At 33.8% G+C, this 17,119-nt stretch overlaps 1 protein-coding gene across 15 annotated transcripts in view; it reads right to left on the reverse strand.

The window, feature by feature from the left end:
• Positions 1–17,119, reverse strand: part of LOC135218573 (protein kinase C-binding protein NELL1-like) — a 57,871-nt gene that overhangs the window by 37,823 nt on the left and 2,929 nt on the right. For 6 of the 15 annotated variants that reach the window (XM_064254963.1, XM_064254971.1, XM_064254969.1 and 3 more), the window contains 7 exons: positions 16,827–16,856; positions 16,563–16,595; positions 6,288–6,329; positions 6,122–6,151; positions 5,885–5,917; positions 5,632–5,661; positions 5,369–5,401 (listed from right to left, as the gene is read on the reverse strand). In XM_064254963.1, coding sequence (XP_064111033.1) covers positions 5,369–5,401; positions 5,632–5,661; positions 5,885–5,917; positions 6,122–6,151; positions 6,288–6,329; positions 16,563–16,595; positions 16,827–16,856 — 231 coding nt within the window. The remainder of the gene's footprint in view (positions 1–5,368; positions 5,402–5,631; positions 5,662–5,884; positions 5,918–6,121; positions 6,152–6,287; positions 6,330–16,562; positions 16,596–16,826; positions 16,857–17,119) is intronic. The other 9 variants (XM_064254976.1, XM_064254973.1, XM_064254967.1 and 6 more) reach the window with 5 other exon arrangements.

Genomic DNA, 17,119 nt, shown 5'->3' on the forward strand with positions numbered 1-17,119 from the left:
ATAAGTTTGAAAGGAGAGGTGATAAAGGGTTACCCATGGCCATACCAAATATTTGTTGACAATATTCTCCATTAAAAATAAATCTGCAATCACAAATACAAAACTTAATTAAGGAAATTATGTGACTAACGGGCATAGGTAATTCATGCAGTACAAGTTCATTACTTAAATATTCTAGCACAGAGTCAATAGGGACTTTTGTAAACAAAGAACATACATCAAAACTGACAAAAATATCGCTAGGGTTTAGTACAATGTTATTTAATTTTTCCACAAGATCAAGAGAATTCCGGATGTGTGAATTAGATACAGTTCCTAGTAGCGGGGATAACAGTTTAGTAAGATATTTAGATAGTTTATAAGCAATTGATCCAACAGTACTAATAATTGGGCGCTTAGATTTGTTTTCCTTATGAGTTTTGACTAGGCCATATAAATAAGGTAATGAGGGACACTTTACAGTTAACTTACAAAAAAAGTTCTTTTTCATCTTTAAGAATTTGTTTGATATTGATATTAAAGCTTTTTATTACTTGATCCAACGGATTTTTTGCGAGTTTTTTGTAAGTTATTTCATCCTCTAGTAAAGTATGCATGCGTGATATGTAGTCAGTTTTGTCAAGAACCACTAAACTATTGGATTTATCAGCCTTGGTAAGGTGTAAGCTATTATCATTCTTCAATTCTTTTAAACTTTTTCTGTAGCTATGCATGCCTACCATGAAAATAACTTCCCCGCTCGCTACAGAAAATGTTTAAAAGAATTGAAGAATGATAATACCTTACACATTACCAAGGCTGATAAATCCAATAGTTTAGTGGTTCTTGACAAAACTGACTACATATCACGCATGCATACTTTACTAGAGGATGAAATAACTTACAAAACACTCGCAAAAAATCCGTTGGACCAAGTAATAAAAAGCTTTAATATCAATATCAAACAAATTCTTAAAGATGAAAAAGAACTTTTTTTGTAAGTTAACTGTAAAGTGTCCCTCATTACCTTATTTATATGGCCTAGTCAAAACTCATAAGGAAAACAAATCTAAGCGCCCAATTATTAGTACTGTTGGATCAATTGCTTATAAACTATCTAAATATCTTACTAAACTGTTATCCCCGCTACTAGGAACTGTATCTAATTCACACATCCGGAATTCTCTTGATCTTGTGGAAAAATTAAATAACATTGTACTAAACCCTAGCGATATTTTTGTCAGTTTTGATGTATGTTCTTTGTTTACAAAAGTCTCTATTGACTCTGTGCTAGAATATTTAAGTAATGAACTTGTACTGCATGAATTGCCTATGTCCGTTAGTCACATAATTTCCTTGATTAAGTTATGTATTTGTGATTGCAGATTTATTTTTAATGGAGAATATTGTCAACAAATATTTGGTATGGCCATGGGTAACCCTTTATCACCTCTCCTTTCAAACTTATATATGGAATTTTTTGAGAGACAACACCTCCCGAATATCACACTTATCCCCTTAAAATGGTACCGATATGTCGATGATATCTTAGTAGTATTACCTGGTGGTATCGATGTAAATGATTTATTGTCTAAATTGAATAATTTAGTGCCATCCATAAAATTCACTATTGAAATTGAAAATAACAATGTCATCCCTTTCCTAGATGTATTAATACATAGAGATTCTTTCAAATGCAAATTCAGTATTTATAGAAAACCCACAAATAATTTAACATATGTACATTTTTATTCTGGCCACCATCTTAATATTAAAATTTCAATTTTTTCTTCTATGTTCCTACACGCTTTGCGTATCACGAGTCCACAATATCTGGATCAAGAAATAGAATACATAAAAAAGATAGGAAACGATCTCTGCTTCCCACCTCATTTAATTGATTTATGTTATTAAAAAGCTCACAAAAAGTTTTATAATGTTGCTATTAATGAAAAAGAAATGCCTAAAAATGTACTTAGCTTACCTTATTTTCGTGGATTTGAAACCATAAAATCAATATTTAAATCGTTTAATGTTAATGTAGTGTTCTCTTATAACAATACCATTAAAGATATGCTAATTAAGAATAGTCCCGTAACAAATAACAACATCATTTACAAAATTCCTTGTAAGGATTGCCCATCGTTTTACGTTGGTCAGTCAATTAAATATTTATGTGTTCGAATTAAGCAGCATATGTATTCAGTTAGAACAGCCCAGACTTCAAATGCACTGTTTATCCATCTGAGTGAAAAATCTCATTGTATTAATTGGGGTGATACCTCAGTAATTGCTAGATCTAATGATTATGTTTCAAGAAATTTACTGGAATCGGCAATTATACAAATCACTAATAAAAACAACCTAAATCTTAGTCTGGGAATGTACCATTTGGACCCATATATTTGTAAGATGTTTATGAATGATCTCAAAATAAATAAAATTTAAAACTAATAAATTAGTCCCACATTGGTATAGTTATTATCCTCTCCTCTCTCTCTCTCTCTCTCTCTCTCTCTCTCTCGTCTCTCTCTCTCTCTCTCGATCTCTCTCTGTCTTTCTCTCTCTCTCTCTCTCTCTCTCTCTCTCTCTCTGGTTCGATATTCTCTCTCCCTCTTTCTCTTGCTCGATATATATATATATTTATATTTTCTTTCGTCTTTTCATTAATAATAATTTTTGTTGGAAAAATTTGTGTAAAAATTCATGATTTTAAATTGTATATGCTCCGGTGTTTTCCAAAATGTACTGTTTTTCTGGAAGAATCACTGGTATCCTTCAAGGTGTGGCTAGCCTCTGGGGGCTCCTCCTTTCTGATAGAGTGAAAATCGCCTTATGGCTAATCTGGTAGTGTCAGTTTGTATATTAAGCCTTCTTTTGACTATGTTGTTCTTTGTAAAATCAGTTTGCCTCAGTAAAGGGTCCGAACAGGACCGAAAGTACTTGGCTATCTCGCTTTTTCATTTTTTCCTTCGTGGCAAAAAAACCTTTATATATATATATATATATATATATATATATATATATATATATATATATATCTATATATATATATATATATATATATATTAAACAGGCGGAGGTTTCTCTAAACCAGACTATACAATGAAGGTAGGGGAAGCACACCAACAGGTCAAGGAACTCATATTTATTAATGGCTTCTCAACTTCCGTTTTTAGAAAAAAGACATTCACTGGTCTTGGTACAAATTTTTATAGTTTTTGTTCTCTTGATTTTAAGATAAATGCCTTATTAACCATGCTTCACCGAGCCTTTGCTTTGTCTTCTAGTTGGCAATCTTTTCACAATGAAGTCACATTCTTGCAAAAATATTTTAACAGCAACTGCATTCCCACCCAGTTGTTCTTTAAGCATGTCTCCAAATTTTTAAATAATATTTTTGTTCCACGTCATCCCACTCCTCACGTTCCTAAATTACCGTTCTATGCTAGCCTTCCTTTTATTCACAATACAACTTTATATAAGGAACTCCACGCTTTAATGTCTGGTCATCTCCCTGCCATGAAAATCAAAATTATACCTACAAACCCACTGAATATCGGTAGCCTTTTCAACTTCAAGGACCGTTTGGATCCATTGATGACCTCATGTGTCATTTACAAGTTTACTTGTCCTCGATGTAATCGAGGAACCTATATTGGATCGACACATAGGTTACTTAAGGTCCGAATCGACAGTCATAGAGCTATCAGCTATAGAACTGGCACTAAGCTTTCGAATCCCGAATTTTCCAACATAAGGGATCATACCGATAAATGTAGGTATTCGATCCAGTACAACGACTTTCAGGTTTTGGGCAGAGCTTCCAATCACAAGGTTTTAACAATTAATGAATCTTTGTTTATCAAAAAACTGGTCCCCTCACTGAACACCCATGCCACGTCTACACCTCTTTACCTCTCGTGAACTGCTTACGTTTTTTGTTAGTCCTTCCTCTGTCTTCACACTCAACGGTTGGTCCTTATTTGTGTTTTTAACTGTGATTGTTTTTATTGTACTTTACATTGTGTATTTAATATTGTAGCTTAATTTTATTGTACTAATTAGATATTGTTACTTTTTAGCTTGAAAATGAGGCCTGCTGGTTGGCTTCGAAACGTTGCAACTTAATAAATATGAGTTCCTTGACCTGTTGGTGTGCTTCCCCTATATATATATATATATATATATATATATATATATATATATTTATCTATATAATCTTATATATATACATATATATATATATATATATATATATATATATATATCTATATAATATATAATCTCACTTTTTTTTCTATGTACAAAACGGACATGCATCGTGGATGATGTAGAATTCATAAAAAAAACCTAGCTTTAGCTTCAGCCCAAAGACTGGATTATACGGACTACAAAATGCGAGATCTTTTGGAATCAACTTTATTACATACCATTATTATGGCTTGTCAAAGGAAAATCTGATGATTTGTAAGCGCAAAATTTCGAAGGGCAATTGTTGTATCCTGTTATTTACAAATTCTAGAGCGTCAAAAGAAGAAAGGGTTTTATGTACAACGAATAAACCTCTTTACACGAAAAAATGCACGTGTGTCTGTTCTAAGAGAATGTTATTTTCCAATGGCCCCACGTTGATAATCCTATAGCCAAGAGATAAATTATTATTATCATTATTATCATTAATTATTATTATTATTATTATTATTATTATTATTATTATTATTATTATTATTGTTATTATTATATATTATTATTATTATTATTATTATTATTATTATTATTATTATTATTATTATTATTATTTGGGCTGGAAAGAGCAGACATATAAATACGTGACAGTGGTTAAAGGGAACGGCCGTATGTATGTTAATAGATTTATATGAGTTAAAGTATATGGAATAAGATACAAAAACGGAAAATAAGCTAATGTAGCCACCCTGCACTCAAAAGATAGCGCGTCCGGGAGAACAGTTGTCATGTGTTTTTAACTATTTGCTGACAGGTTTGTTAGCGTCAATGTTTGCTGCCCGCACTCTTGGCTGACAGCTGGGGCACCAAAGCTGCTTCCCATAGCAAACGGTTATTGGGTTAAATTGTGATCAATCTTTACATTCACAACGATACATATTATCAGTCTTTATTTTTTATTTATGAGATATATATATATATACATATATATATATATATATATATATATATATATATATATATATATATATATATATATATATATATATATATATACATATATATAATAATATTCATAAATACATAAGGAATGAAATAAAGCGGAGATATTGGCTTTAGAGGGAATAACAATGCCTAAGAGTATGTGTTGTAGTAGTCTATACTAATGTCTTGACATTACCTTGCTTGAATATGCACTTACTTTGCAAGGAGTCATGGTTGCTGTTCACTGCACCTGGAGAGAAGAAAACACCAATTGTCTCTTATAAACTTCGACTCTATCACCAACCCTAAATATTGTCATTCTCATCTCTAAAGGAATCTGTCACGAGGAAGACAGGATTTTATCATGAATTTTTGGTTGTTATTCTCAAAATTCACTCAAGATCAACTGACTCAGTTTTGCTTAGTTGCAAAATATAAAAAAGAGAGAAAAGGAAAAAAACTCCAGGGGGTTGAGAATACCTTTCATGTGTTCCAGTTCATGATGGAAATCTGGAAAGAGAAATTTTCTTCTTAATGAATGACAGCCAAAATTAATTTTTGTTTTAAAGGATGACTTCTGTTTACGAATTTCTATCTTCCCAGTTTAAGTTGATTGTTGTTTTAAAAGTAAGAGACTACATCATGGTATTTATGGTCATATATATCTGAGAATAGACATCACATGACTGGTCAACGTTTTCTTGCCATAATATTGATGAATAAATGCACTTACTTTGCAAGGAGTCCTGGATGGTGTTCACTGCACCTGAAAGAAACAAAGGCAAACACTTGTAAAGTTCGACTTCTGTTAAGAATTCTAAATGGTGATTCATTTGGGAGCAAAGTTATTGCATGGAATTCATTCCAGTTTCGAATGATTTGACAAAAAGTGGATTATTATGATGAACAGAAAGGCAATTATGTTGTCATGAAAAAAAGAGAGGAATATTACTATCTGGGTTACAAGTACCTTTCACGAGTTCCAGGTCACGATGAAGTCCTGCAAAAAGAAATTTGTTTTGCTGTCAGTGACTCCAATAGAAAGATGAATGATGAGATCAGCTGTGCCATTGTCAATTCATTATAATTATTACAAACTCAAATAGAACAAGTCAAGAGCAGATTGTGTTAGTTACCTTCAATATTGTTCTCCACATAGCCCAGCTTCTTCTGCATTTCTGAAAATAGAAAGCAAAGTTTCAAAAACACAGACTTTATTGATGGAAACCGCAACATATATGCGCAAATATCAGCGATTTTGTTTCCAGCATCAATTCCCTCAAAGGTGAAGATTTACACCGGACGACTGTACGGGTGGACAAGGCTAGAAAAGGCCATTCAACTCAGAAGACGAAGTTGACAGGGACCAGATGGACTTTACTCATACAACTGAGTTATTCTTGAAGACGAGACATTCCTTTTAAGGTTATGGCGATGGAGAGAAGTTTGTGTTCCCCAGCAGATCTTTAAACCAAGAGTCTTAAACATAAAAAAGAAAGATGTAGGTTGCATCCTATCAAACTTTATGAGGGCTCTGTTTTCATTGGCTCCAAAAAGTCGAAGAAATAAATAACGATCCCCGATTCATTCACTATTTCTATTTCTTCATATCAGTTTATAAAGAGAGAACAAGTGGCAGTTCCGTTGTGTGCTTGATCGATGAATGTCTTCTGTCTATCTATACATCCATCTATCTATCTGTCTCTCTATCTTATCTATCTTTATATAATATATATATATATATATATATATATATATATATATATATATATATATATATATATATATATATATATATATATATATATGTCATATCACATTACCGTGATTCATATACATATATCGAGCTACAAATGTCCTTTAATATCTAAATCTCTCTACCTCGGAATTAATATATTTTCATATATGTTTAACCGAGGAGGAATTTATTATTAAGGCGATAATAGAATTGGCGGCCGACGGGCACGAACCATCGACGCAGTGGCGGGTTGGCTAAGGCTTCAGTCCTGGAATTGAGAGGTTGATGGTTCGTGCCCGTCGGCCGCCAATTCTATTATCGCTTAATAAATTCCCCCTCGGTTAAACATATATGAAAATATATTAAATTTCGAGGTAGAGTGAATTAGATATTAAAGGACATTTGTAGTCTATATATAATATATAGATATATATTATATTATATATATATATATATATATATATAATATATATATTATACTTAAAAAATCACTGCAGATGCACGTGACTTCATAAATAAGCGAATCCCACAGGAAAATGATAGTTAGAAATCCAAGCGGTTTCGTCTTTACTCAGACATTGTCAAGGAGTTAATGAAGTACAATTGGAGAGAAGGTCTCAGGTACAAAACAAGATCAAGAATACCAGATGGTTAATTGTCAAAAGGATAAAAATTAAAAGAGATAATCCAGGATTATCGGATATCACACGGTCACAAACCTAGCCGAAAGCGCTTGGATTTCTGACTATCATTTTCCTGTAGGATTTGCTTATGTATATACTATATATATATATATATATATATATATATATATATATATATATATATCTATATAATACTTAATATTAATACTTCTAGGGCACAATTTTTCACGGATACAACATTCATTGAATAGAATGGCTTTCTCACTGTTAAACAGCTTTTTTGAAATTGCTTCATATTTTCTAATTATTTTCTTTACTTCATTGTTCAGGTTACTAATGGACACATAATGGGGTTCTTCCATTTACTCCAGTATTTTTACACGCGACAGCTGTTTCGTCAACCTATACGTATTGACGTTATCAAGCGTACTGATACAAATATGAGCCTACATGCGTTTTGTGACGTCATGAGGACGGAAAGGTAGTACAATTGCCAGATACCTAGTTTTAAGTATTACAAAAGACTATAGGGAAACATAAAATAAGACAATAAATAAATATGTTAACACAGAAATTATATAAAAAGTTGAAAGTAAGTTATTATATACACGTTATACATCTAATGTATTAATTACATATATATATTAATTACATATATATGTTTAATTCACTGAATGTCAGTGTTGCGCTGTCCACGTGTGGTGGTTTTGTTCCACTCGGTTGAAGGGCTGCCTCCTACAATACGTATAGGTTGACGAAACAGCTGTCGCGTGTAAAAATACTGGAGTAAATGGAAGAACCCCATTATGTGTCCATTAGTAACCTGAACAATGAAGTAAAGAAAATAATTAGAAAATATGAAGCAATTTCAAAAAAGTTGTTAACAGTGAGAAAGCCATTCTATTCAATGAATATATATATATATATATATTATATATATATAATTAATATAAGATATATATATATATAATATTCATATATATTATATATATCTATATATATATATATAATATATATATATATATATATATATATATATGTTCATGTATACACATGTAAATAAATTCTTCTGTTAAAATGGGATACGTATCAAGTATAAAAGGCCCATTAAAACGATGTTCTAAATCTAAGGACTATATTTCGAAGGACTTTTATGCACCCTTATCAAGCAGTAAATGACAGAAGGAGTTTCATAAGAGAAAATGTATAGCAGGAGATATGATGTCCTTAGGTGATGCCTGAGGATGTCGCTGATCCATCATGGTTTCTATTTATTGTCTTAATCTGCTTTATCGTTGCCTTAAGAAAGATGTTATCTATTCGGTCTGAACCCCAAGGTCCACTGGAGAGGTTAATCCTATTATCTGGGTTTTTATTAGTGAAGATTTCACCATTTGACATTGGTATACATATATATACACATACACACATACACACATGTACCCACACACACACACACACACACATATATATGTTACCCACCCTGATACCTATTACCAGCGAAGGTTTTTTAATATTTGGTATGCGTGAAACCCAAGCGTCAAGGCAAACTGATAGCACACTCGATCTCTCTCTCTCTCTCTCTCTCTCTCTCTCTCTCTCTCTCTCTCTCTCTCTCTCTCTCTCTCGAGGTGATCACTGGCATAGCCTTCGCTCTCTCTCTCTCTCTCTCTCTCTCTCTCGACTCGCAACCTCTCTCTCTCTCCATTCTAACAGGTCATCAAATAAGAGTCAAAGTTATATAAAAAATATAATATTTATTCAACAATGGAAAGATAATAATCCAAGTCTCACAGACAAACTAACTCAGTTAACCCCCAGTATTTAAATGTCTTAATCAGTAATTAGTCACACAAATTATCTCTTCTCCACACGGGACCCTCGGCCCCCTAGGACTCTCAGTCCCCTTGCCAGAAATGCCTGTTACAAAGACACGAGAACATACTCGTAAGCACACACAATTGTAAAGGCAAAGTCAATAAAATGGAACATCTTACAAGATATCAAACAAGCCATCCCTTTGGATAAAGTTAGGTAACACTTACCCATTACAGCCCAGAATATCACACACAGAAGTAAATAAAATTTCGCAGAGCTATCCCTGCATTCTGCCTTTCTCCCACAGACCTCTCTATAAGTCTCCCCATAGACTTGGCTAAAGATGCCATTATGAATGGAAGAGGCGCACACGTACATTTGAATTCACACTTCGTCAACGCCCCATGTAACTGATTGCAGCCAGTTTCCAAAGGCACTTGAACGAGATCCCATGAACTGACGAACGTTGACCTGCTTAAACAAACATCTTCATATCACTCCATCCCAGAAATGATTTATCAGCTTTCTCAGGTCATTGCTTCGGACTGTCTCTATGGGAAGTTAAAAGTGAACAGCACATCACATTGGCATATTAAACATATTATTAATTATAACCCTTTCATCCGGCAGGGCTCGGCCACCTAAAATTGCTAGCCCCTGCCTATTAACTGGTCGCAAAAACAGCTTATATACATAAAAAACATTGGCTGGCTCAAAAAAAAAATAGTAATAACTGCACGTCTCTGGCAGCGCAAAGTAAAGTCTTATCACGCTTCATCTCTCATAACACTAAGCGTATACATTTTTTCTGCATTTTGGATTCTTGAATATCCCTCTTTGTCTGCAACTTCCAGCACAGACTGTAGCGAGTTGTAGGAAGATGGAATGCCTCCCTCCCTGTAGAAGACTTCTAACGGCCTCTGTAGATCAAAAAGGTGCTGAAGAACTCTGTAGACTCGTAGAAACTCTCGTAATCACCCTGGATAAACGACAGTAACATCTCTGCACGTCTGGTGGACGTCTTGCTAGCGTCGGGGAACGACAATTATGGTGTGTGTAAGTATGTCAGTCAAGTCATCGGTCAATCAAAGAGAAATTAACCCCAGACATACTTTTTCTATCAAACAATGACCTCAAAAACTCAGAAAAAGTACTAACTGAACGTCTCCCAATTAACTCATTTAATATGACCACTAAATCATAAGTCATTATCACAACTCGCAAAGGAAAAAACAAATATCAAGTTCTCTAACTCAGTTCTCCAAATTCAAACATCAGCACACACAATCCAGAACTCACAGTAACTCTACGGACTTCTGCATTCACATTTCAAACTCGAATGTTCCCACAAGTATAAAAAAAGAAAAAAGGTAATGAGCCCAAGAAAAAAAAAATCATGTAACAACCCCAGACCCAAAAATCAAAAATGTTTCTCAATCTCTGATATTACAGCAACTCACAAAATCAGTAAAAATCTCCAATGTTTAACAGCAAAAACCCCTTTACTGCTCATATATTACTTACAATGAGACTTAATGTCAAACGCCCATTTATGTCAATCACAATCCTGATAAATTACATCATCCGTCCAAAAAGAAATGCTATTTAAAACTCAACCCACAATTACATATCTCATAAGAAAAGGAAAAAAATAAAAAAAAAGATAATCACAAGTAAACTTCCCCATCACAAAACACATAATATATGCATAATATACATAACCCACTTCTTCCCAATAAATGCCACATGTATAGTTACGGAATTTTTGCCATCGCAACCATTCATGCGACCGTACATGGCCAGAAAGCAACTCTTACACATAAACTTTCATGAAATGCTATGGTCAACATTTCCAGACATTGCAAAACTCTGAGCCATCACCACTAGAGGGAAAGAATCAGCACACCGGACTCATTGCAGCGGTTTCAGCAAAAAAATCCTCCTGCAGACACGTGTGCTCTAACAGCAGCACAAAAAAATGTCTAGTCAGACTCGCAAGTTCAGAAACTCATGATTCTCAAGAAAAAGGTTTTATACTGACACGAAGTAAGCACATTTCACTAAATTAACTCCAGGATATGACTAATGTGCTCAAAAATTTTTCTTAAAGACATATCTCTCACATGTTACTGCCCAATTATAAAAAAAATTATCACCTATTCGGGATAAAAAAAAAACTACGATAAACTCGTAATGCAGCTATTATATGCCTCCAAAATAACACACTTGTGAACTTAAAAAATGCACAATATCTCCATAGGACCACAATGCAGTAATGCCACTCGCCTCCAAATAGTCACGAAACCAAAAAGAAAGAACCACAGAACTCTTCTCTTGGCTCGAAAAAAAACTCCATGACCACAAAAAAGGTCACCCGCCAAAGATTACTGCCACCCACATATATATAAATATAACTCACCATATTAATAATAATAAAACCACTCCGGTGATAAAAATATTTCCTCCATTTAATTAATAACCACACCACACCATATTCCCTCTTATTTCTCCAATAACCACGTGTTAATAAAAAACCACCACTCCAGGAATAAAAAATGTTCACCTCGATTTCGGCAAATAAAAATTACTTACCTCTATTTCACCAATAACTCCATGTGGAATAAAACAAGTCTCCAAAAAATATATCTCCAAGCAGGATGATAAAAAATGAAATCCCATCTCCAAAAAAATGCACTCAAAGCATTAAGCTGACACATTCACAAATATTGCCACATATCTCCTCAAAAGTGTGTCTCCATTTGCAAAAAAAATGGCTGCAAAATAATTGAACAAAACATAGCTCTCACCACCATAGGCAAATATCAAATGGCCAAAATATATCTCCAATATATAATGTCTCAAATTATAACTGCAAAATAATATACCTCCAGTTCTCTAGAGAATAACTCAATGTTATAGTCAAAATCCATAAACTCTCTCCTTAACATAACTGCTGAAAAAGGGCAAAAGCTCGGCAAATAGAAATTGTCCAGGAAATTCTAGAAAAAATCACCAATGTGCCTCAAAACTCATTATAACAGAACTCCAAATTCAGAGTGTTTAAGCCAAGATTTCTCCAATAACCACGTGTTAATAAAAAACCACCACTCCAGGAATAAAAAATGTTCACCTCGATTTCGGCAAATAAAAAGTACTTACCTCTATTTCACCAATAACTCCATGTGGAATAAAACAAGTCTCCAAAAAATATATCTCCAAGCAGGATGATAAAAGATGAAATCCCATCTCCAAAAAAATGCACTTAAAGCATCCAGCTGACACATTCACAAATATTGCCACATATCTCCTCAAAAGTGTCTCCATTTGCAACAAAAATGGCTGCAAAATAATTGAACTAAACATAGCTCTCACCACCATAGGCAAATATCAAATGGCCAAAATATATCTCCAATATATTATGTCTCAAATTATAACTGCAAAATAATATACCTCCAGTTCTCTAGAGAATAACTCAATGTTATAGTCAAAAACTATAAACTCTCTCCTTAGCATAACTGCTGAAAAAGGGCAAAAACTCGGCAAATAGAAATTGTCCAGGAAATTCTAAAAAAAATCACCAATGTGCCTCAAAACTCATTATAAAAGAACTCCAAATTTAGAGTGTCTAAGCCAAGACTTCTCCATATGCACTACGACATAAGTCACTAGGAACTTAGCCATGTTTCCTATCTCTGGCAAAGTTGTCACAAATACAACAAAGGTATTGTGCAAGAAATTCATATTTTCTGGAACACAAATATCCAGAGAAAAAAACATAGTGCTTTTACGTATGCATTAAAAAAAATGCAAAAATTCTCCCATATATCTCTCTGCAGCATCAGACAACTGAAAACACAAACATGTTCCTGAATAATGACTCTAAGTCATAAACTAAGATACTAAAAAATTCGCACAAACTGGAGAGAAAAAATAAATTCAAATTCACCCATGATAAAAAAAACTTGTGTTAGCGACGGCTAACTTCTAAAAAAGGAGAAAAGAAAAATCAACTGCACTTTTAAATCTCCCCATGACTCACGTAGATGTTAAGCAATTATCTGCTGAACTCATAAAAAAGGAAAAACAAAAAAAATGTGTTGTTAGTTCCTCCCAAATTCAAAAAAAAAACACCACCACCCTTGATAGCATTACAGCACCCCGCATTAGTATATATTAAAAAAAATCACAGTATCAGAAGTATCATTATCATCAGTATCACCAAAATTGCTATCATCAAAATCACCAGTATTAGTATAAAAAACATCACCAATGTTAATGCTTGTCCATTCACCAAAAATTCAGCAAAAAATTTACCAGAAGTTCAGCAAAATTCAGCACAGATTCATCAAGATTCAGCCAGATTCATCGCTCATGAACGACTGATATATTCTCTAAAGTTATAAAAACTCAGTAAATAGTTAACCACAAAACTTCTCCCATAATTCATTGTAATAATTCTCCATAATTTAATTATCTGTAATAATTATTAAATAGTCTCCCATGAAATATCTCAAATCTCTCGTAAAATATGTCTCCCGTAAAAAGAAATATTCGTTGTAAAATATCTCCCATAAAAAATATCTCCCATGTCACCAGTAAAAGCATTAATATTGCCATTTCCACACCAGTAAAAGTATTAATATTGCCATTGCCACACCCCATGATGCCAACCAACATCAACACCAATCAACACCAATCAACACCACTCACCGGTATCATCAGATACAACACCAGATACAATACCACTCATCGGCATTCACCATCACTCAGCACCATTTTAAAGTAATCTCTCCAACACAATAAAATTAATGATAATCTCTGTGTCCCCATTATATTTGTGCCTTCCAAAGCATAAGGAAAACTTACGCCACATCCAATGCATTTCATTTCCTTTTCTCTTCATTCAACAGAAAGAAAATCTCTTTCTAAAAAAAAGACCCTACGGGCATCTCACATCATCAACTAATCGTTATTAGCTGATGTCCTTGGCATTGGAAATTCATTGTCAAGGGCAAATTCGTCTCCCAATACCCCGACAAAGAAAAAAAGAAGGAGTTCACCTTCACTGAGAAAAAAAAAGAGAACTTCACCCTCCCCTGGGCGTTAGACTAGTGTCTGAGTACCCCCCGAGGCAGATCACTAGTATCCTCCCTTCCAATACCGCCGAGGCAGACCACTACTCGCCTTCTCCTTGCAGAGAATATGCTGAGCCTGTAAAAACGACTGGGCGCTCTCTGTATCCAAGCAAAAAATGCAATTCAAGCACAGTTTCGCATGCATGAAAACTTATTCATACATACTCACAAAAACGAATGCATCTCTTTTAAACATGCGCCAATGAAGAAAAACACGTCACTTTCTGCTACTATGGAGAAAGAAAATGTGGTATCCTAAACCAATCCCACTATACAAAATTATTCCAGGAAAAAAAACCCAGGACTAATAAAAGGCTCTTTAACACTTACCCCCTCCATAGTGAGAAAAAAAAACTCGGAATTTGCGCAAGACACGCTAATAACACACGCTGATTGTCTCGGGAATGCGCTCACAACGTCTCAGTTCTAAATGACTGTTCCCAGCTCTCTCGAGTCTCGAGGCATCTCGCTCTGGGCAAAATTGATGACTTTAGTAAAAATCCTTCCCCTCCCCTTTCCACAGTTAACGGACAGATATTTTTCATTATCTCTCACTTAGTAACTGAAATCTAACACTTTAACAATTTTACACAATCCCAAAAACTCTCTTCGGAGGCGTACCCACGGCTTATGAAATATATAAAAGCCTCTTACACCGCTGCCACCAAATCTGTTACCCACCCTGATACCTATTACCAGCGAAGGGTATTTTAATATTTGGTATGCGTGAAACTCGAGCGTCAAGACAAACTGATAACATACTCAATCTCTCTCTCTCTCTCTCTCTCTCGAGGTGATCACTGGCATAGTCTTCGCTCTCTCTATCTCTCTCTCTCGACTCGCAATGTCTCTCTCTCTCTCTCCATTCTAACAGGTCATCAAATAAGAGTTAAACTTATATAAAAAATATAATATTTATTCAACAATGGAAAGATAATAATCCAAGTCTCACATACAAACTAACTCAGTTAACCCCTAGTATTTTAATGTCTTAATCAGCTATTTCTTTAGCCATCCCTTTGGCTAAAGTAATGTAACACTTACCAATTACAGCCCAGAATATCACACACAGAAGTAAATAAACTTTCGCAGAGCTATCCCAGCATTTCTACCTTTCTCCCACGGACCTCTCTATAAGTCTCCCCATAGACTTGGCTAAAGATGCCATTATGAATGGAAGAGGCGCGCACGTACATATGAATTCACACTTTGTCAATGCCCCATGTAACTGATTGCAGCCAGTTTCCAAAGGCACTTGAACGAGATCCCATGAACTGACGGACGTTGACCTGCTTAAACAAACATCTTCATATCACGCCATCCCAGAAATTATTTATCAGCTTCTCTATGGGAAGTTAAAAGTGAACAGCACATCACATTGGCATATTAAACATATTATTAATTATAACCCCTTTCATCTGACACACACACACACACACACCACACACATATATATATATATATATATATATATATATATATATATATATATATATATATGATATATATTATATAATATATATATATATATATATTATATATATATATAAAACTACAAATGTCCTTTAATATCTAATTCGCTCTACCTCGGAATTAATATATATTTTCTATATGTTTAACCGAGGGGGAAAAATTTATTAGCGATAATAGAATTGGCGATCGACAGACGCGAACCGTCGACCTCTCAATCCCAGGACTGGCAGTGAAGCCCCAAACAACCCCGCCAATTCTATTATCGCTTAATATATTCCCCCTCGGTTAAACATATATGAAAATATATTAATTCCGAGGTAGAGCGAATTAGATATTAAAGGACATTTGTAGTTCGATATATGTATATGAATCACGGTAATGTGATAGACTTATATATATATATATATATATATATATATCTATATATATATTACTATATACTATATATATATATATACATATTCATAAATACATAAGGAATGAAACAAAGTGGAAATATTGGATTTAGAGGGTCTAACAATGCCTAAGAGTATGTGTTGTTGTTATCTATACTAATGTCTTGACATTACCTTGCCTGAATATGCGCTGAATCAATGCACTTACTTTGCAAGGAGTCATGGTTGCTGTTCACTGCACCTGAAGAGAGGAAAACACCAAAGGTCTCTTATAAACTTCGATTCTATCACCAACCCTAAATATTGTCATTCTCGTCTCCAAAAGGAATCTGTCACGAGGAAGACTTGGGATTTTATCACGATTTTTTGGTCATTATTCTCAAATTCACTCAAGATCAACATATTCAGTTTTGCTTAGTTGCAGGATAAAAAAAAGAGAGAAAAAGAAAAAACCACAGGGGGTTGAGAATACCTTTCACGTGTTCCAGTTCATGATGGAAATCTGGAAAGAGCAATTTTCTTCTTAATGAATGACAGCCAAAATTAATTTTTGTTTTAAAGGATGACTTCTGTTTACGAATATCCATCTTCACAATTTGTGTTGATCGTTGTGTTATGAGTAAGAGACTACATCATGGTATTTATGGTCATATATATATATTAATATTATATATATATATATATCTATATATATATATATATATATATATATATATATATATATAAATCTGATAACAGACATCACATGACTGGTCAACGTTTTCT

This window comes from Macrobrachium nipponense, chromosome 9, assembly GCF_015104395.2.
Source record: "Macrobrachium nipponense isolate FS-2020 chromosome 9, ASM1510439v2, whole genome shotgun sequence".
In the NCBI taxonomy this organism is placed as follows: Eukaryota; Metazoa; Arthropoda; class Malacostraca; order Decapoda; family Palaemonidae; genus Macrobrachium; species Macrobrachium nipponense.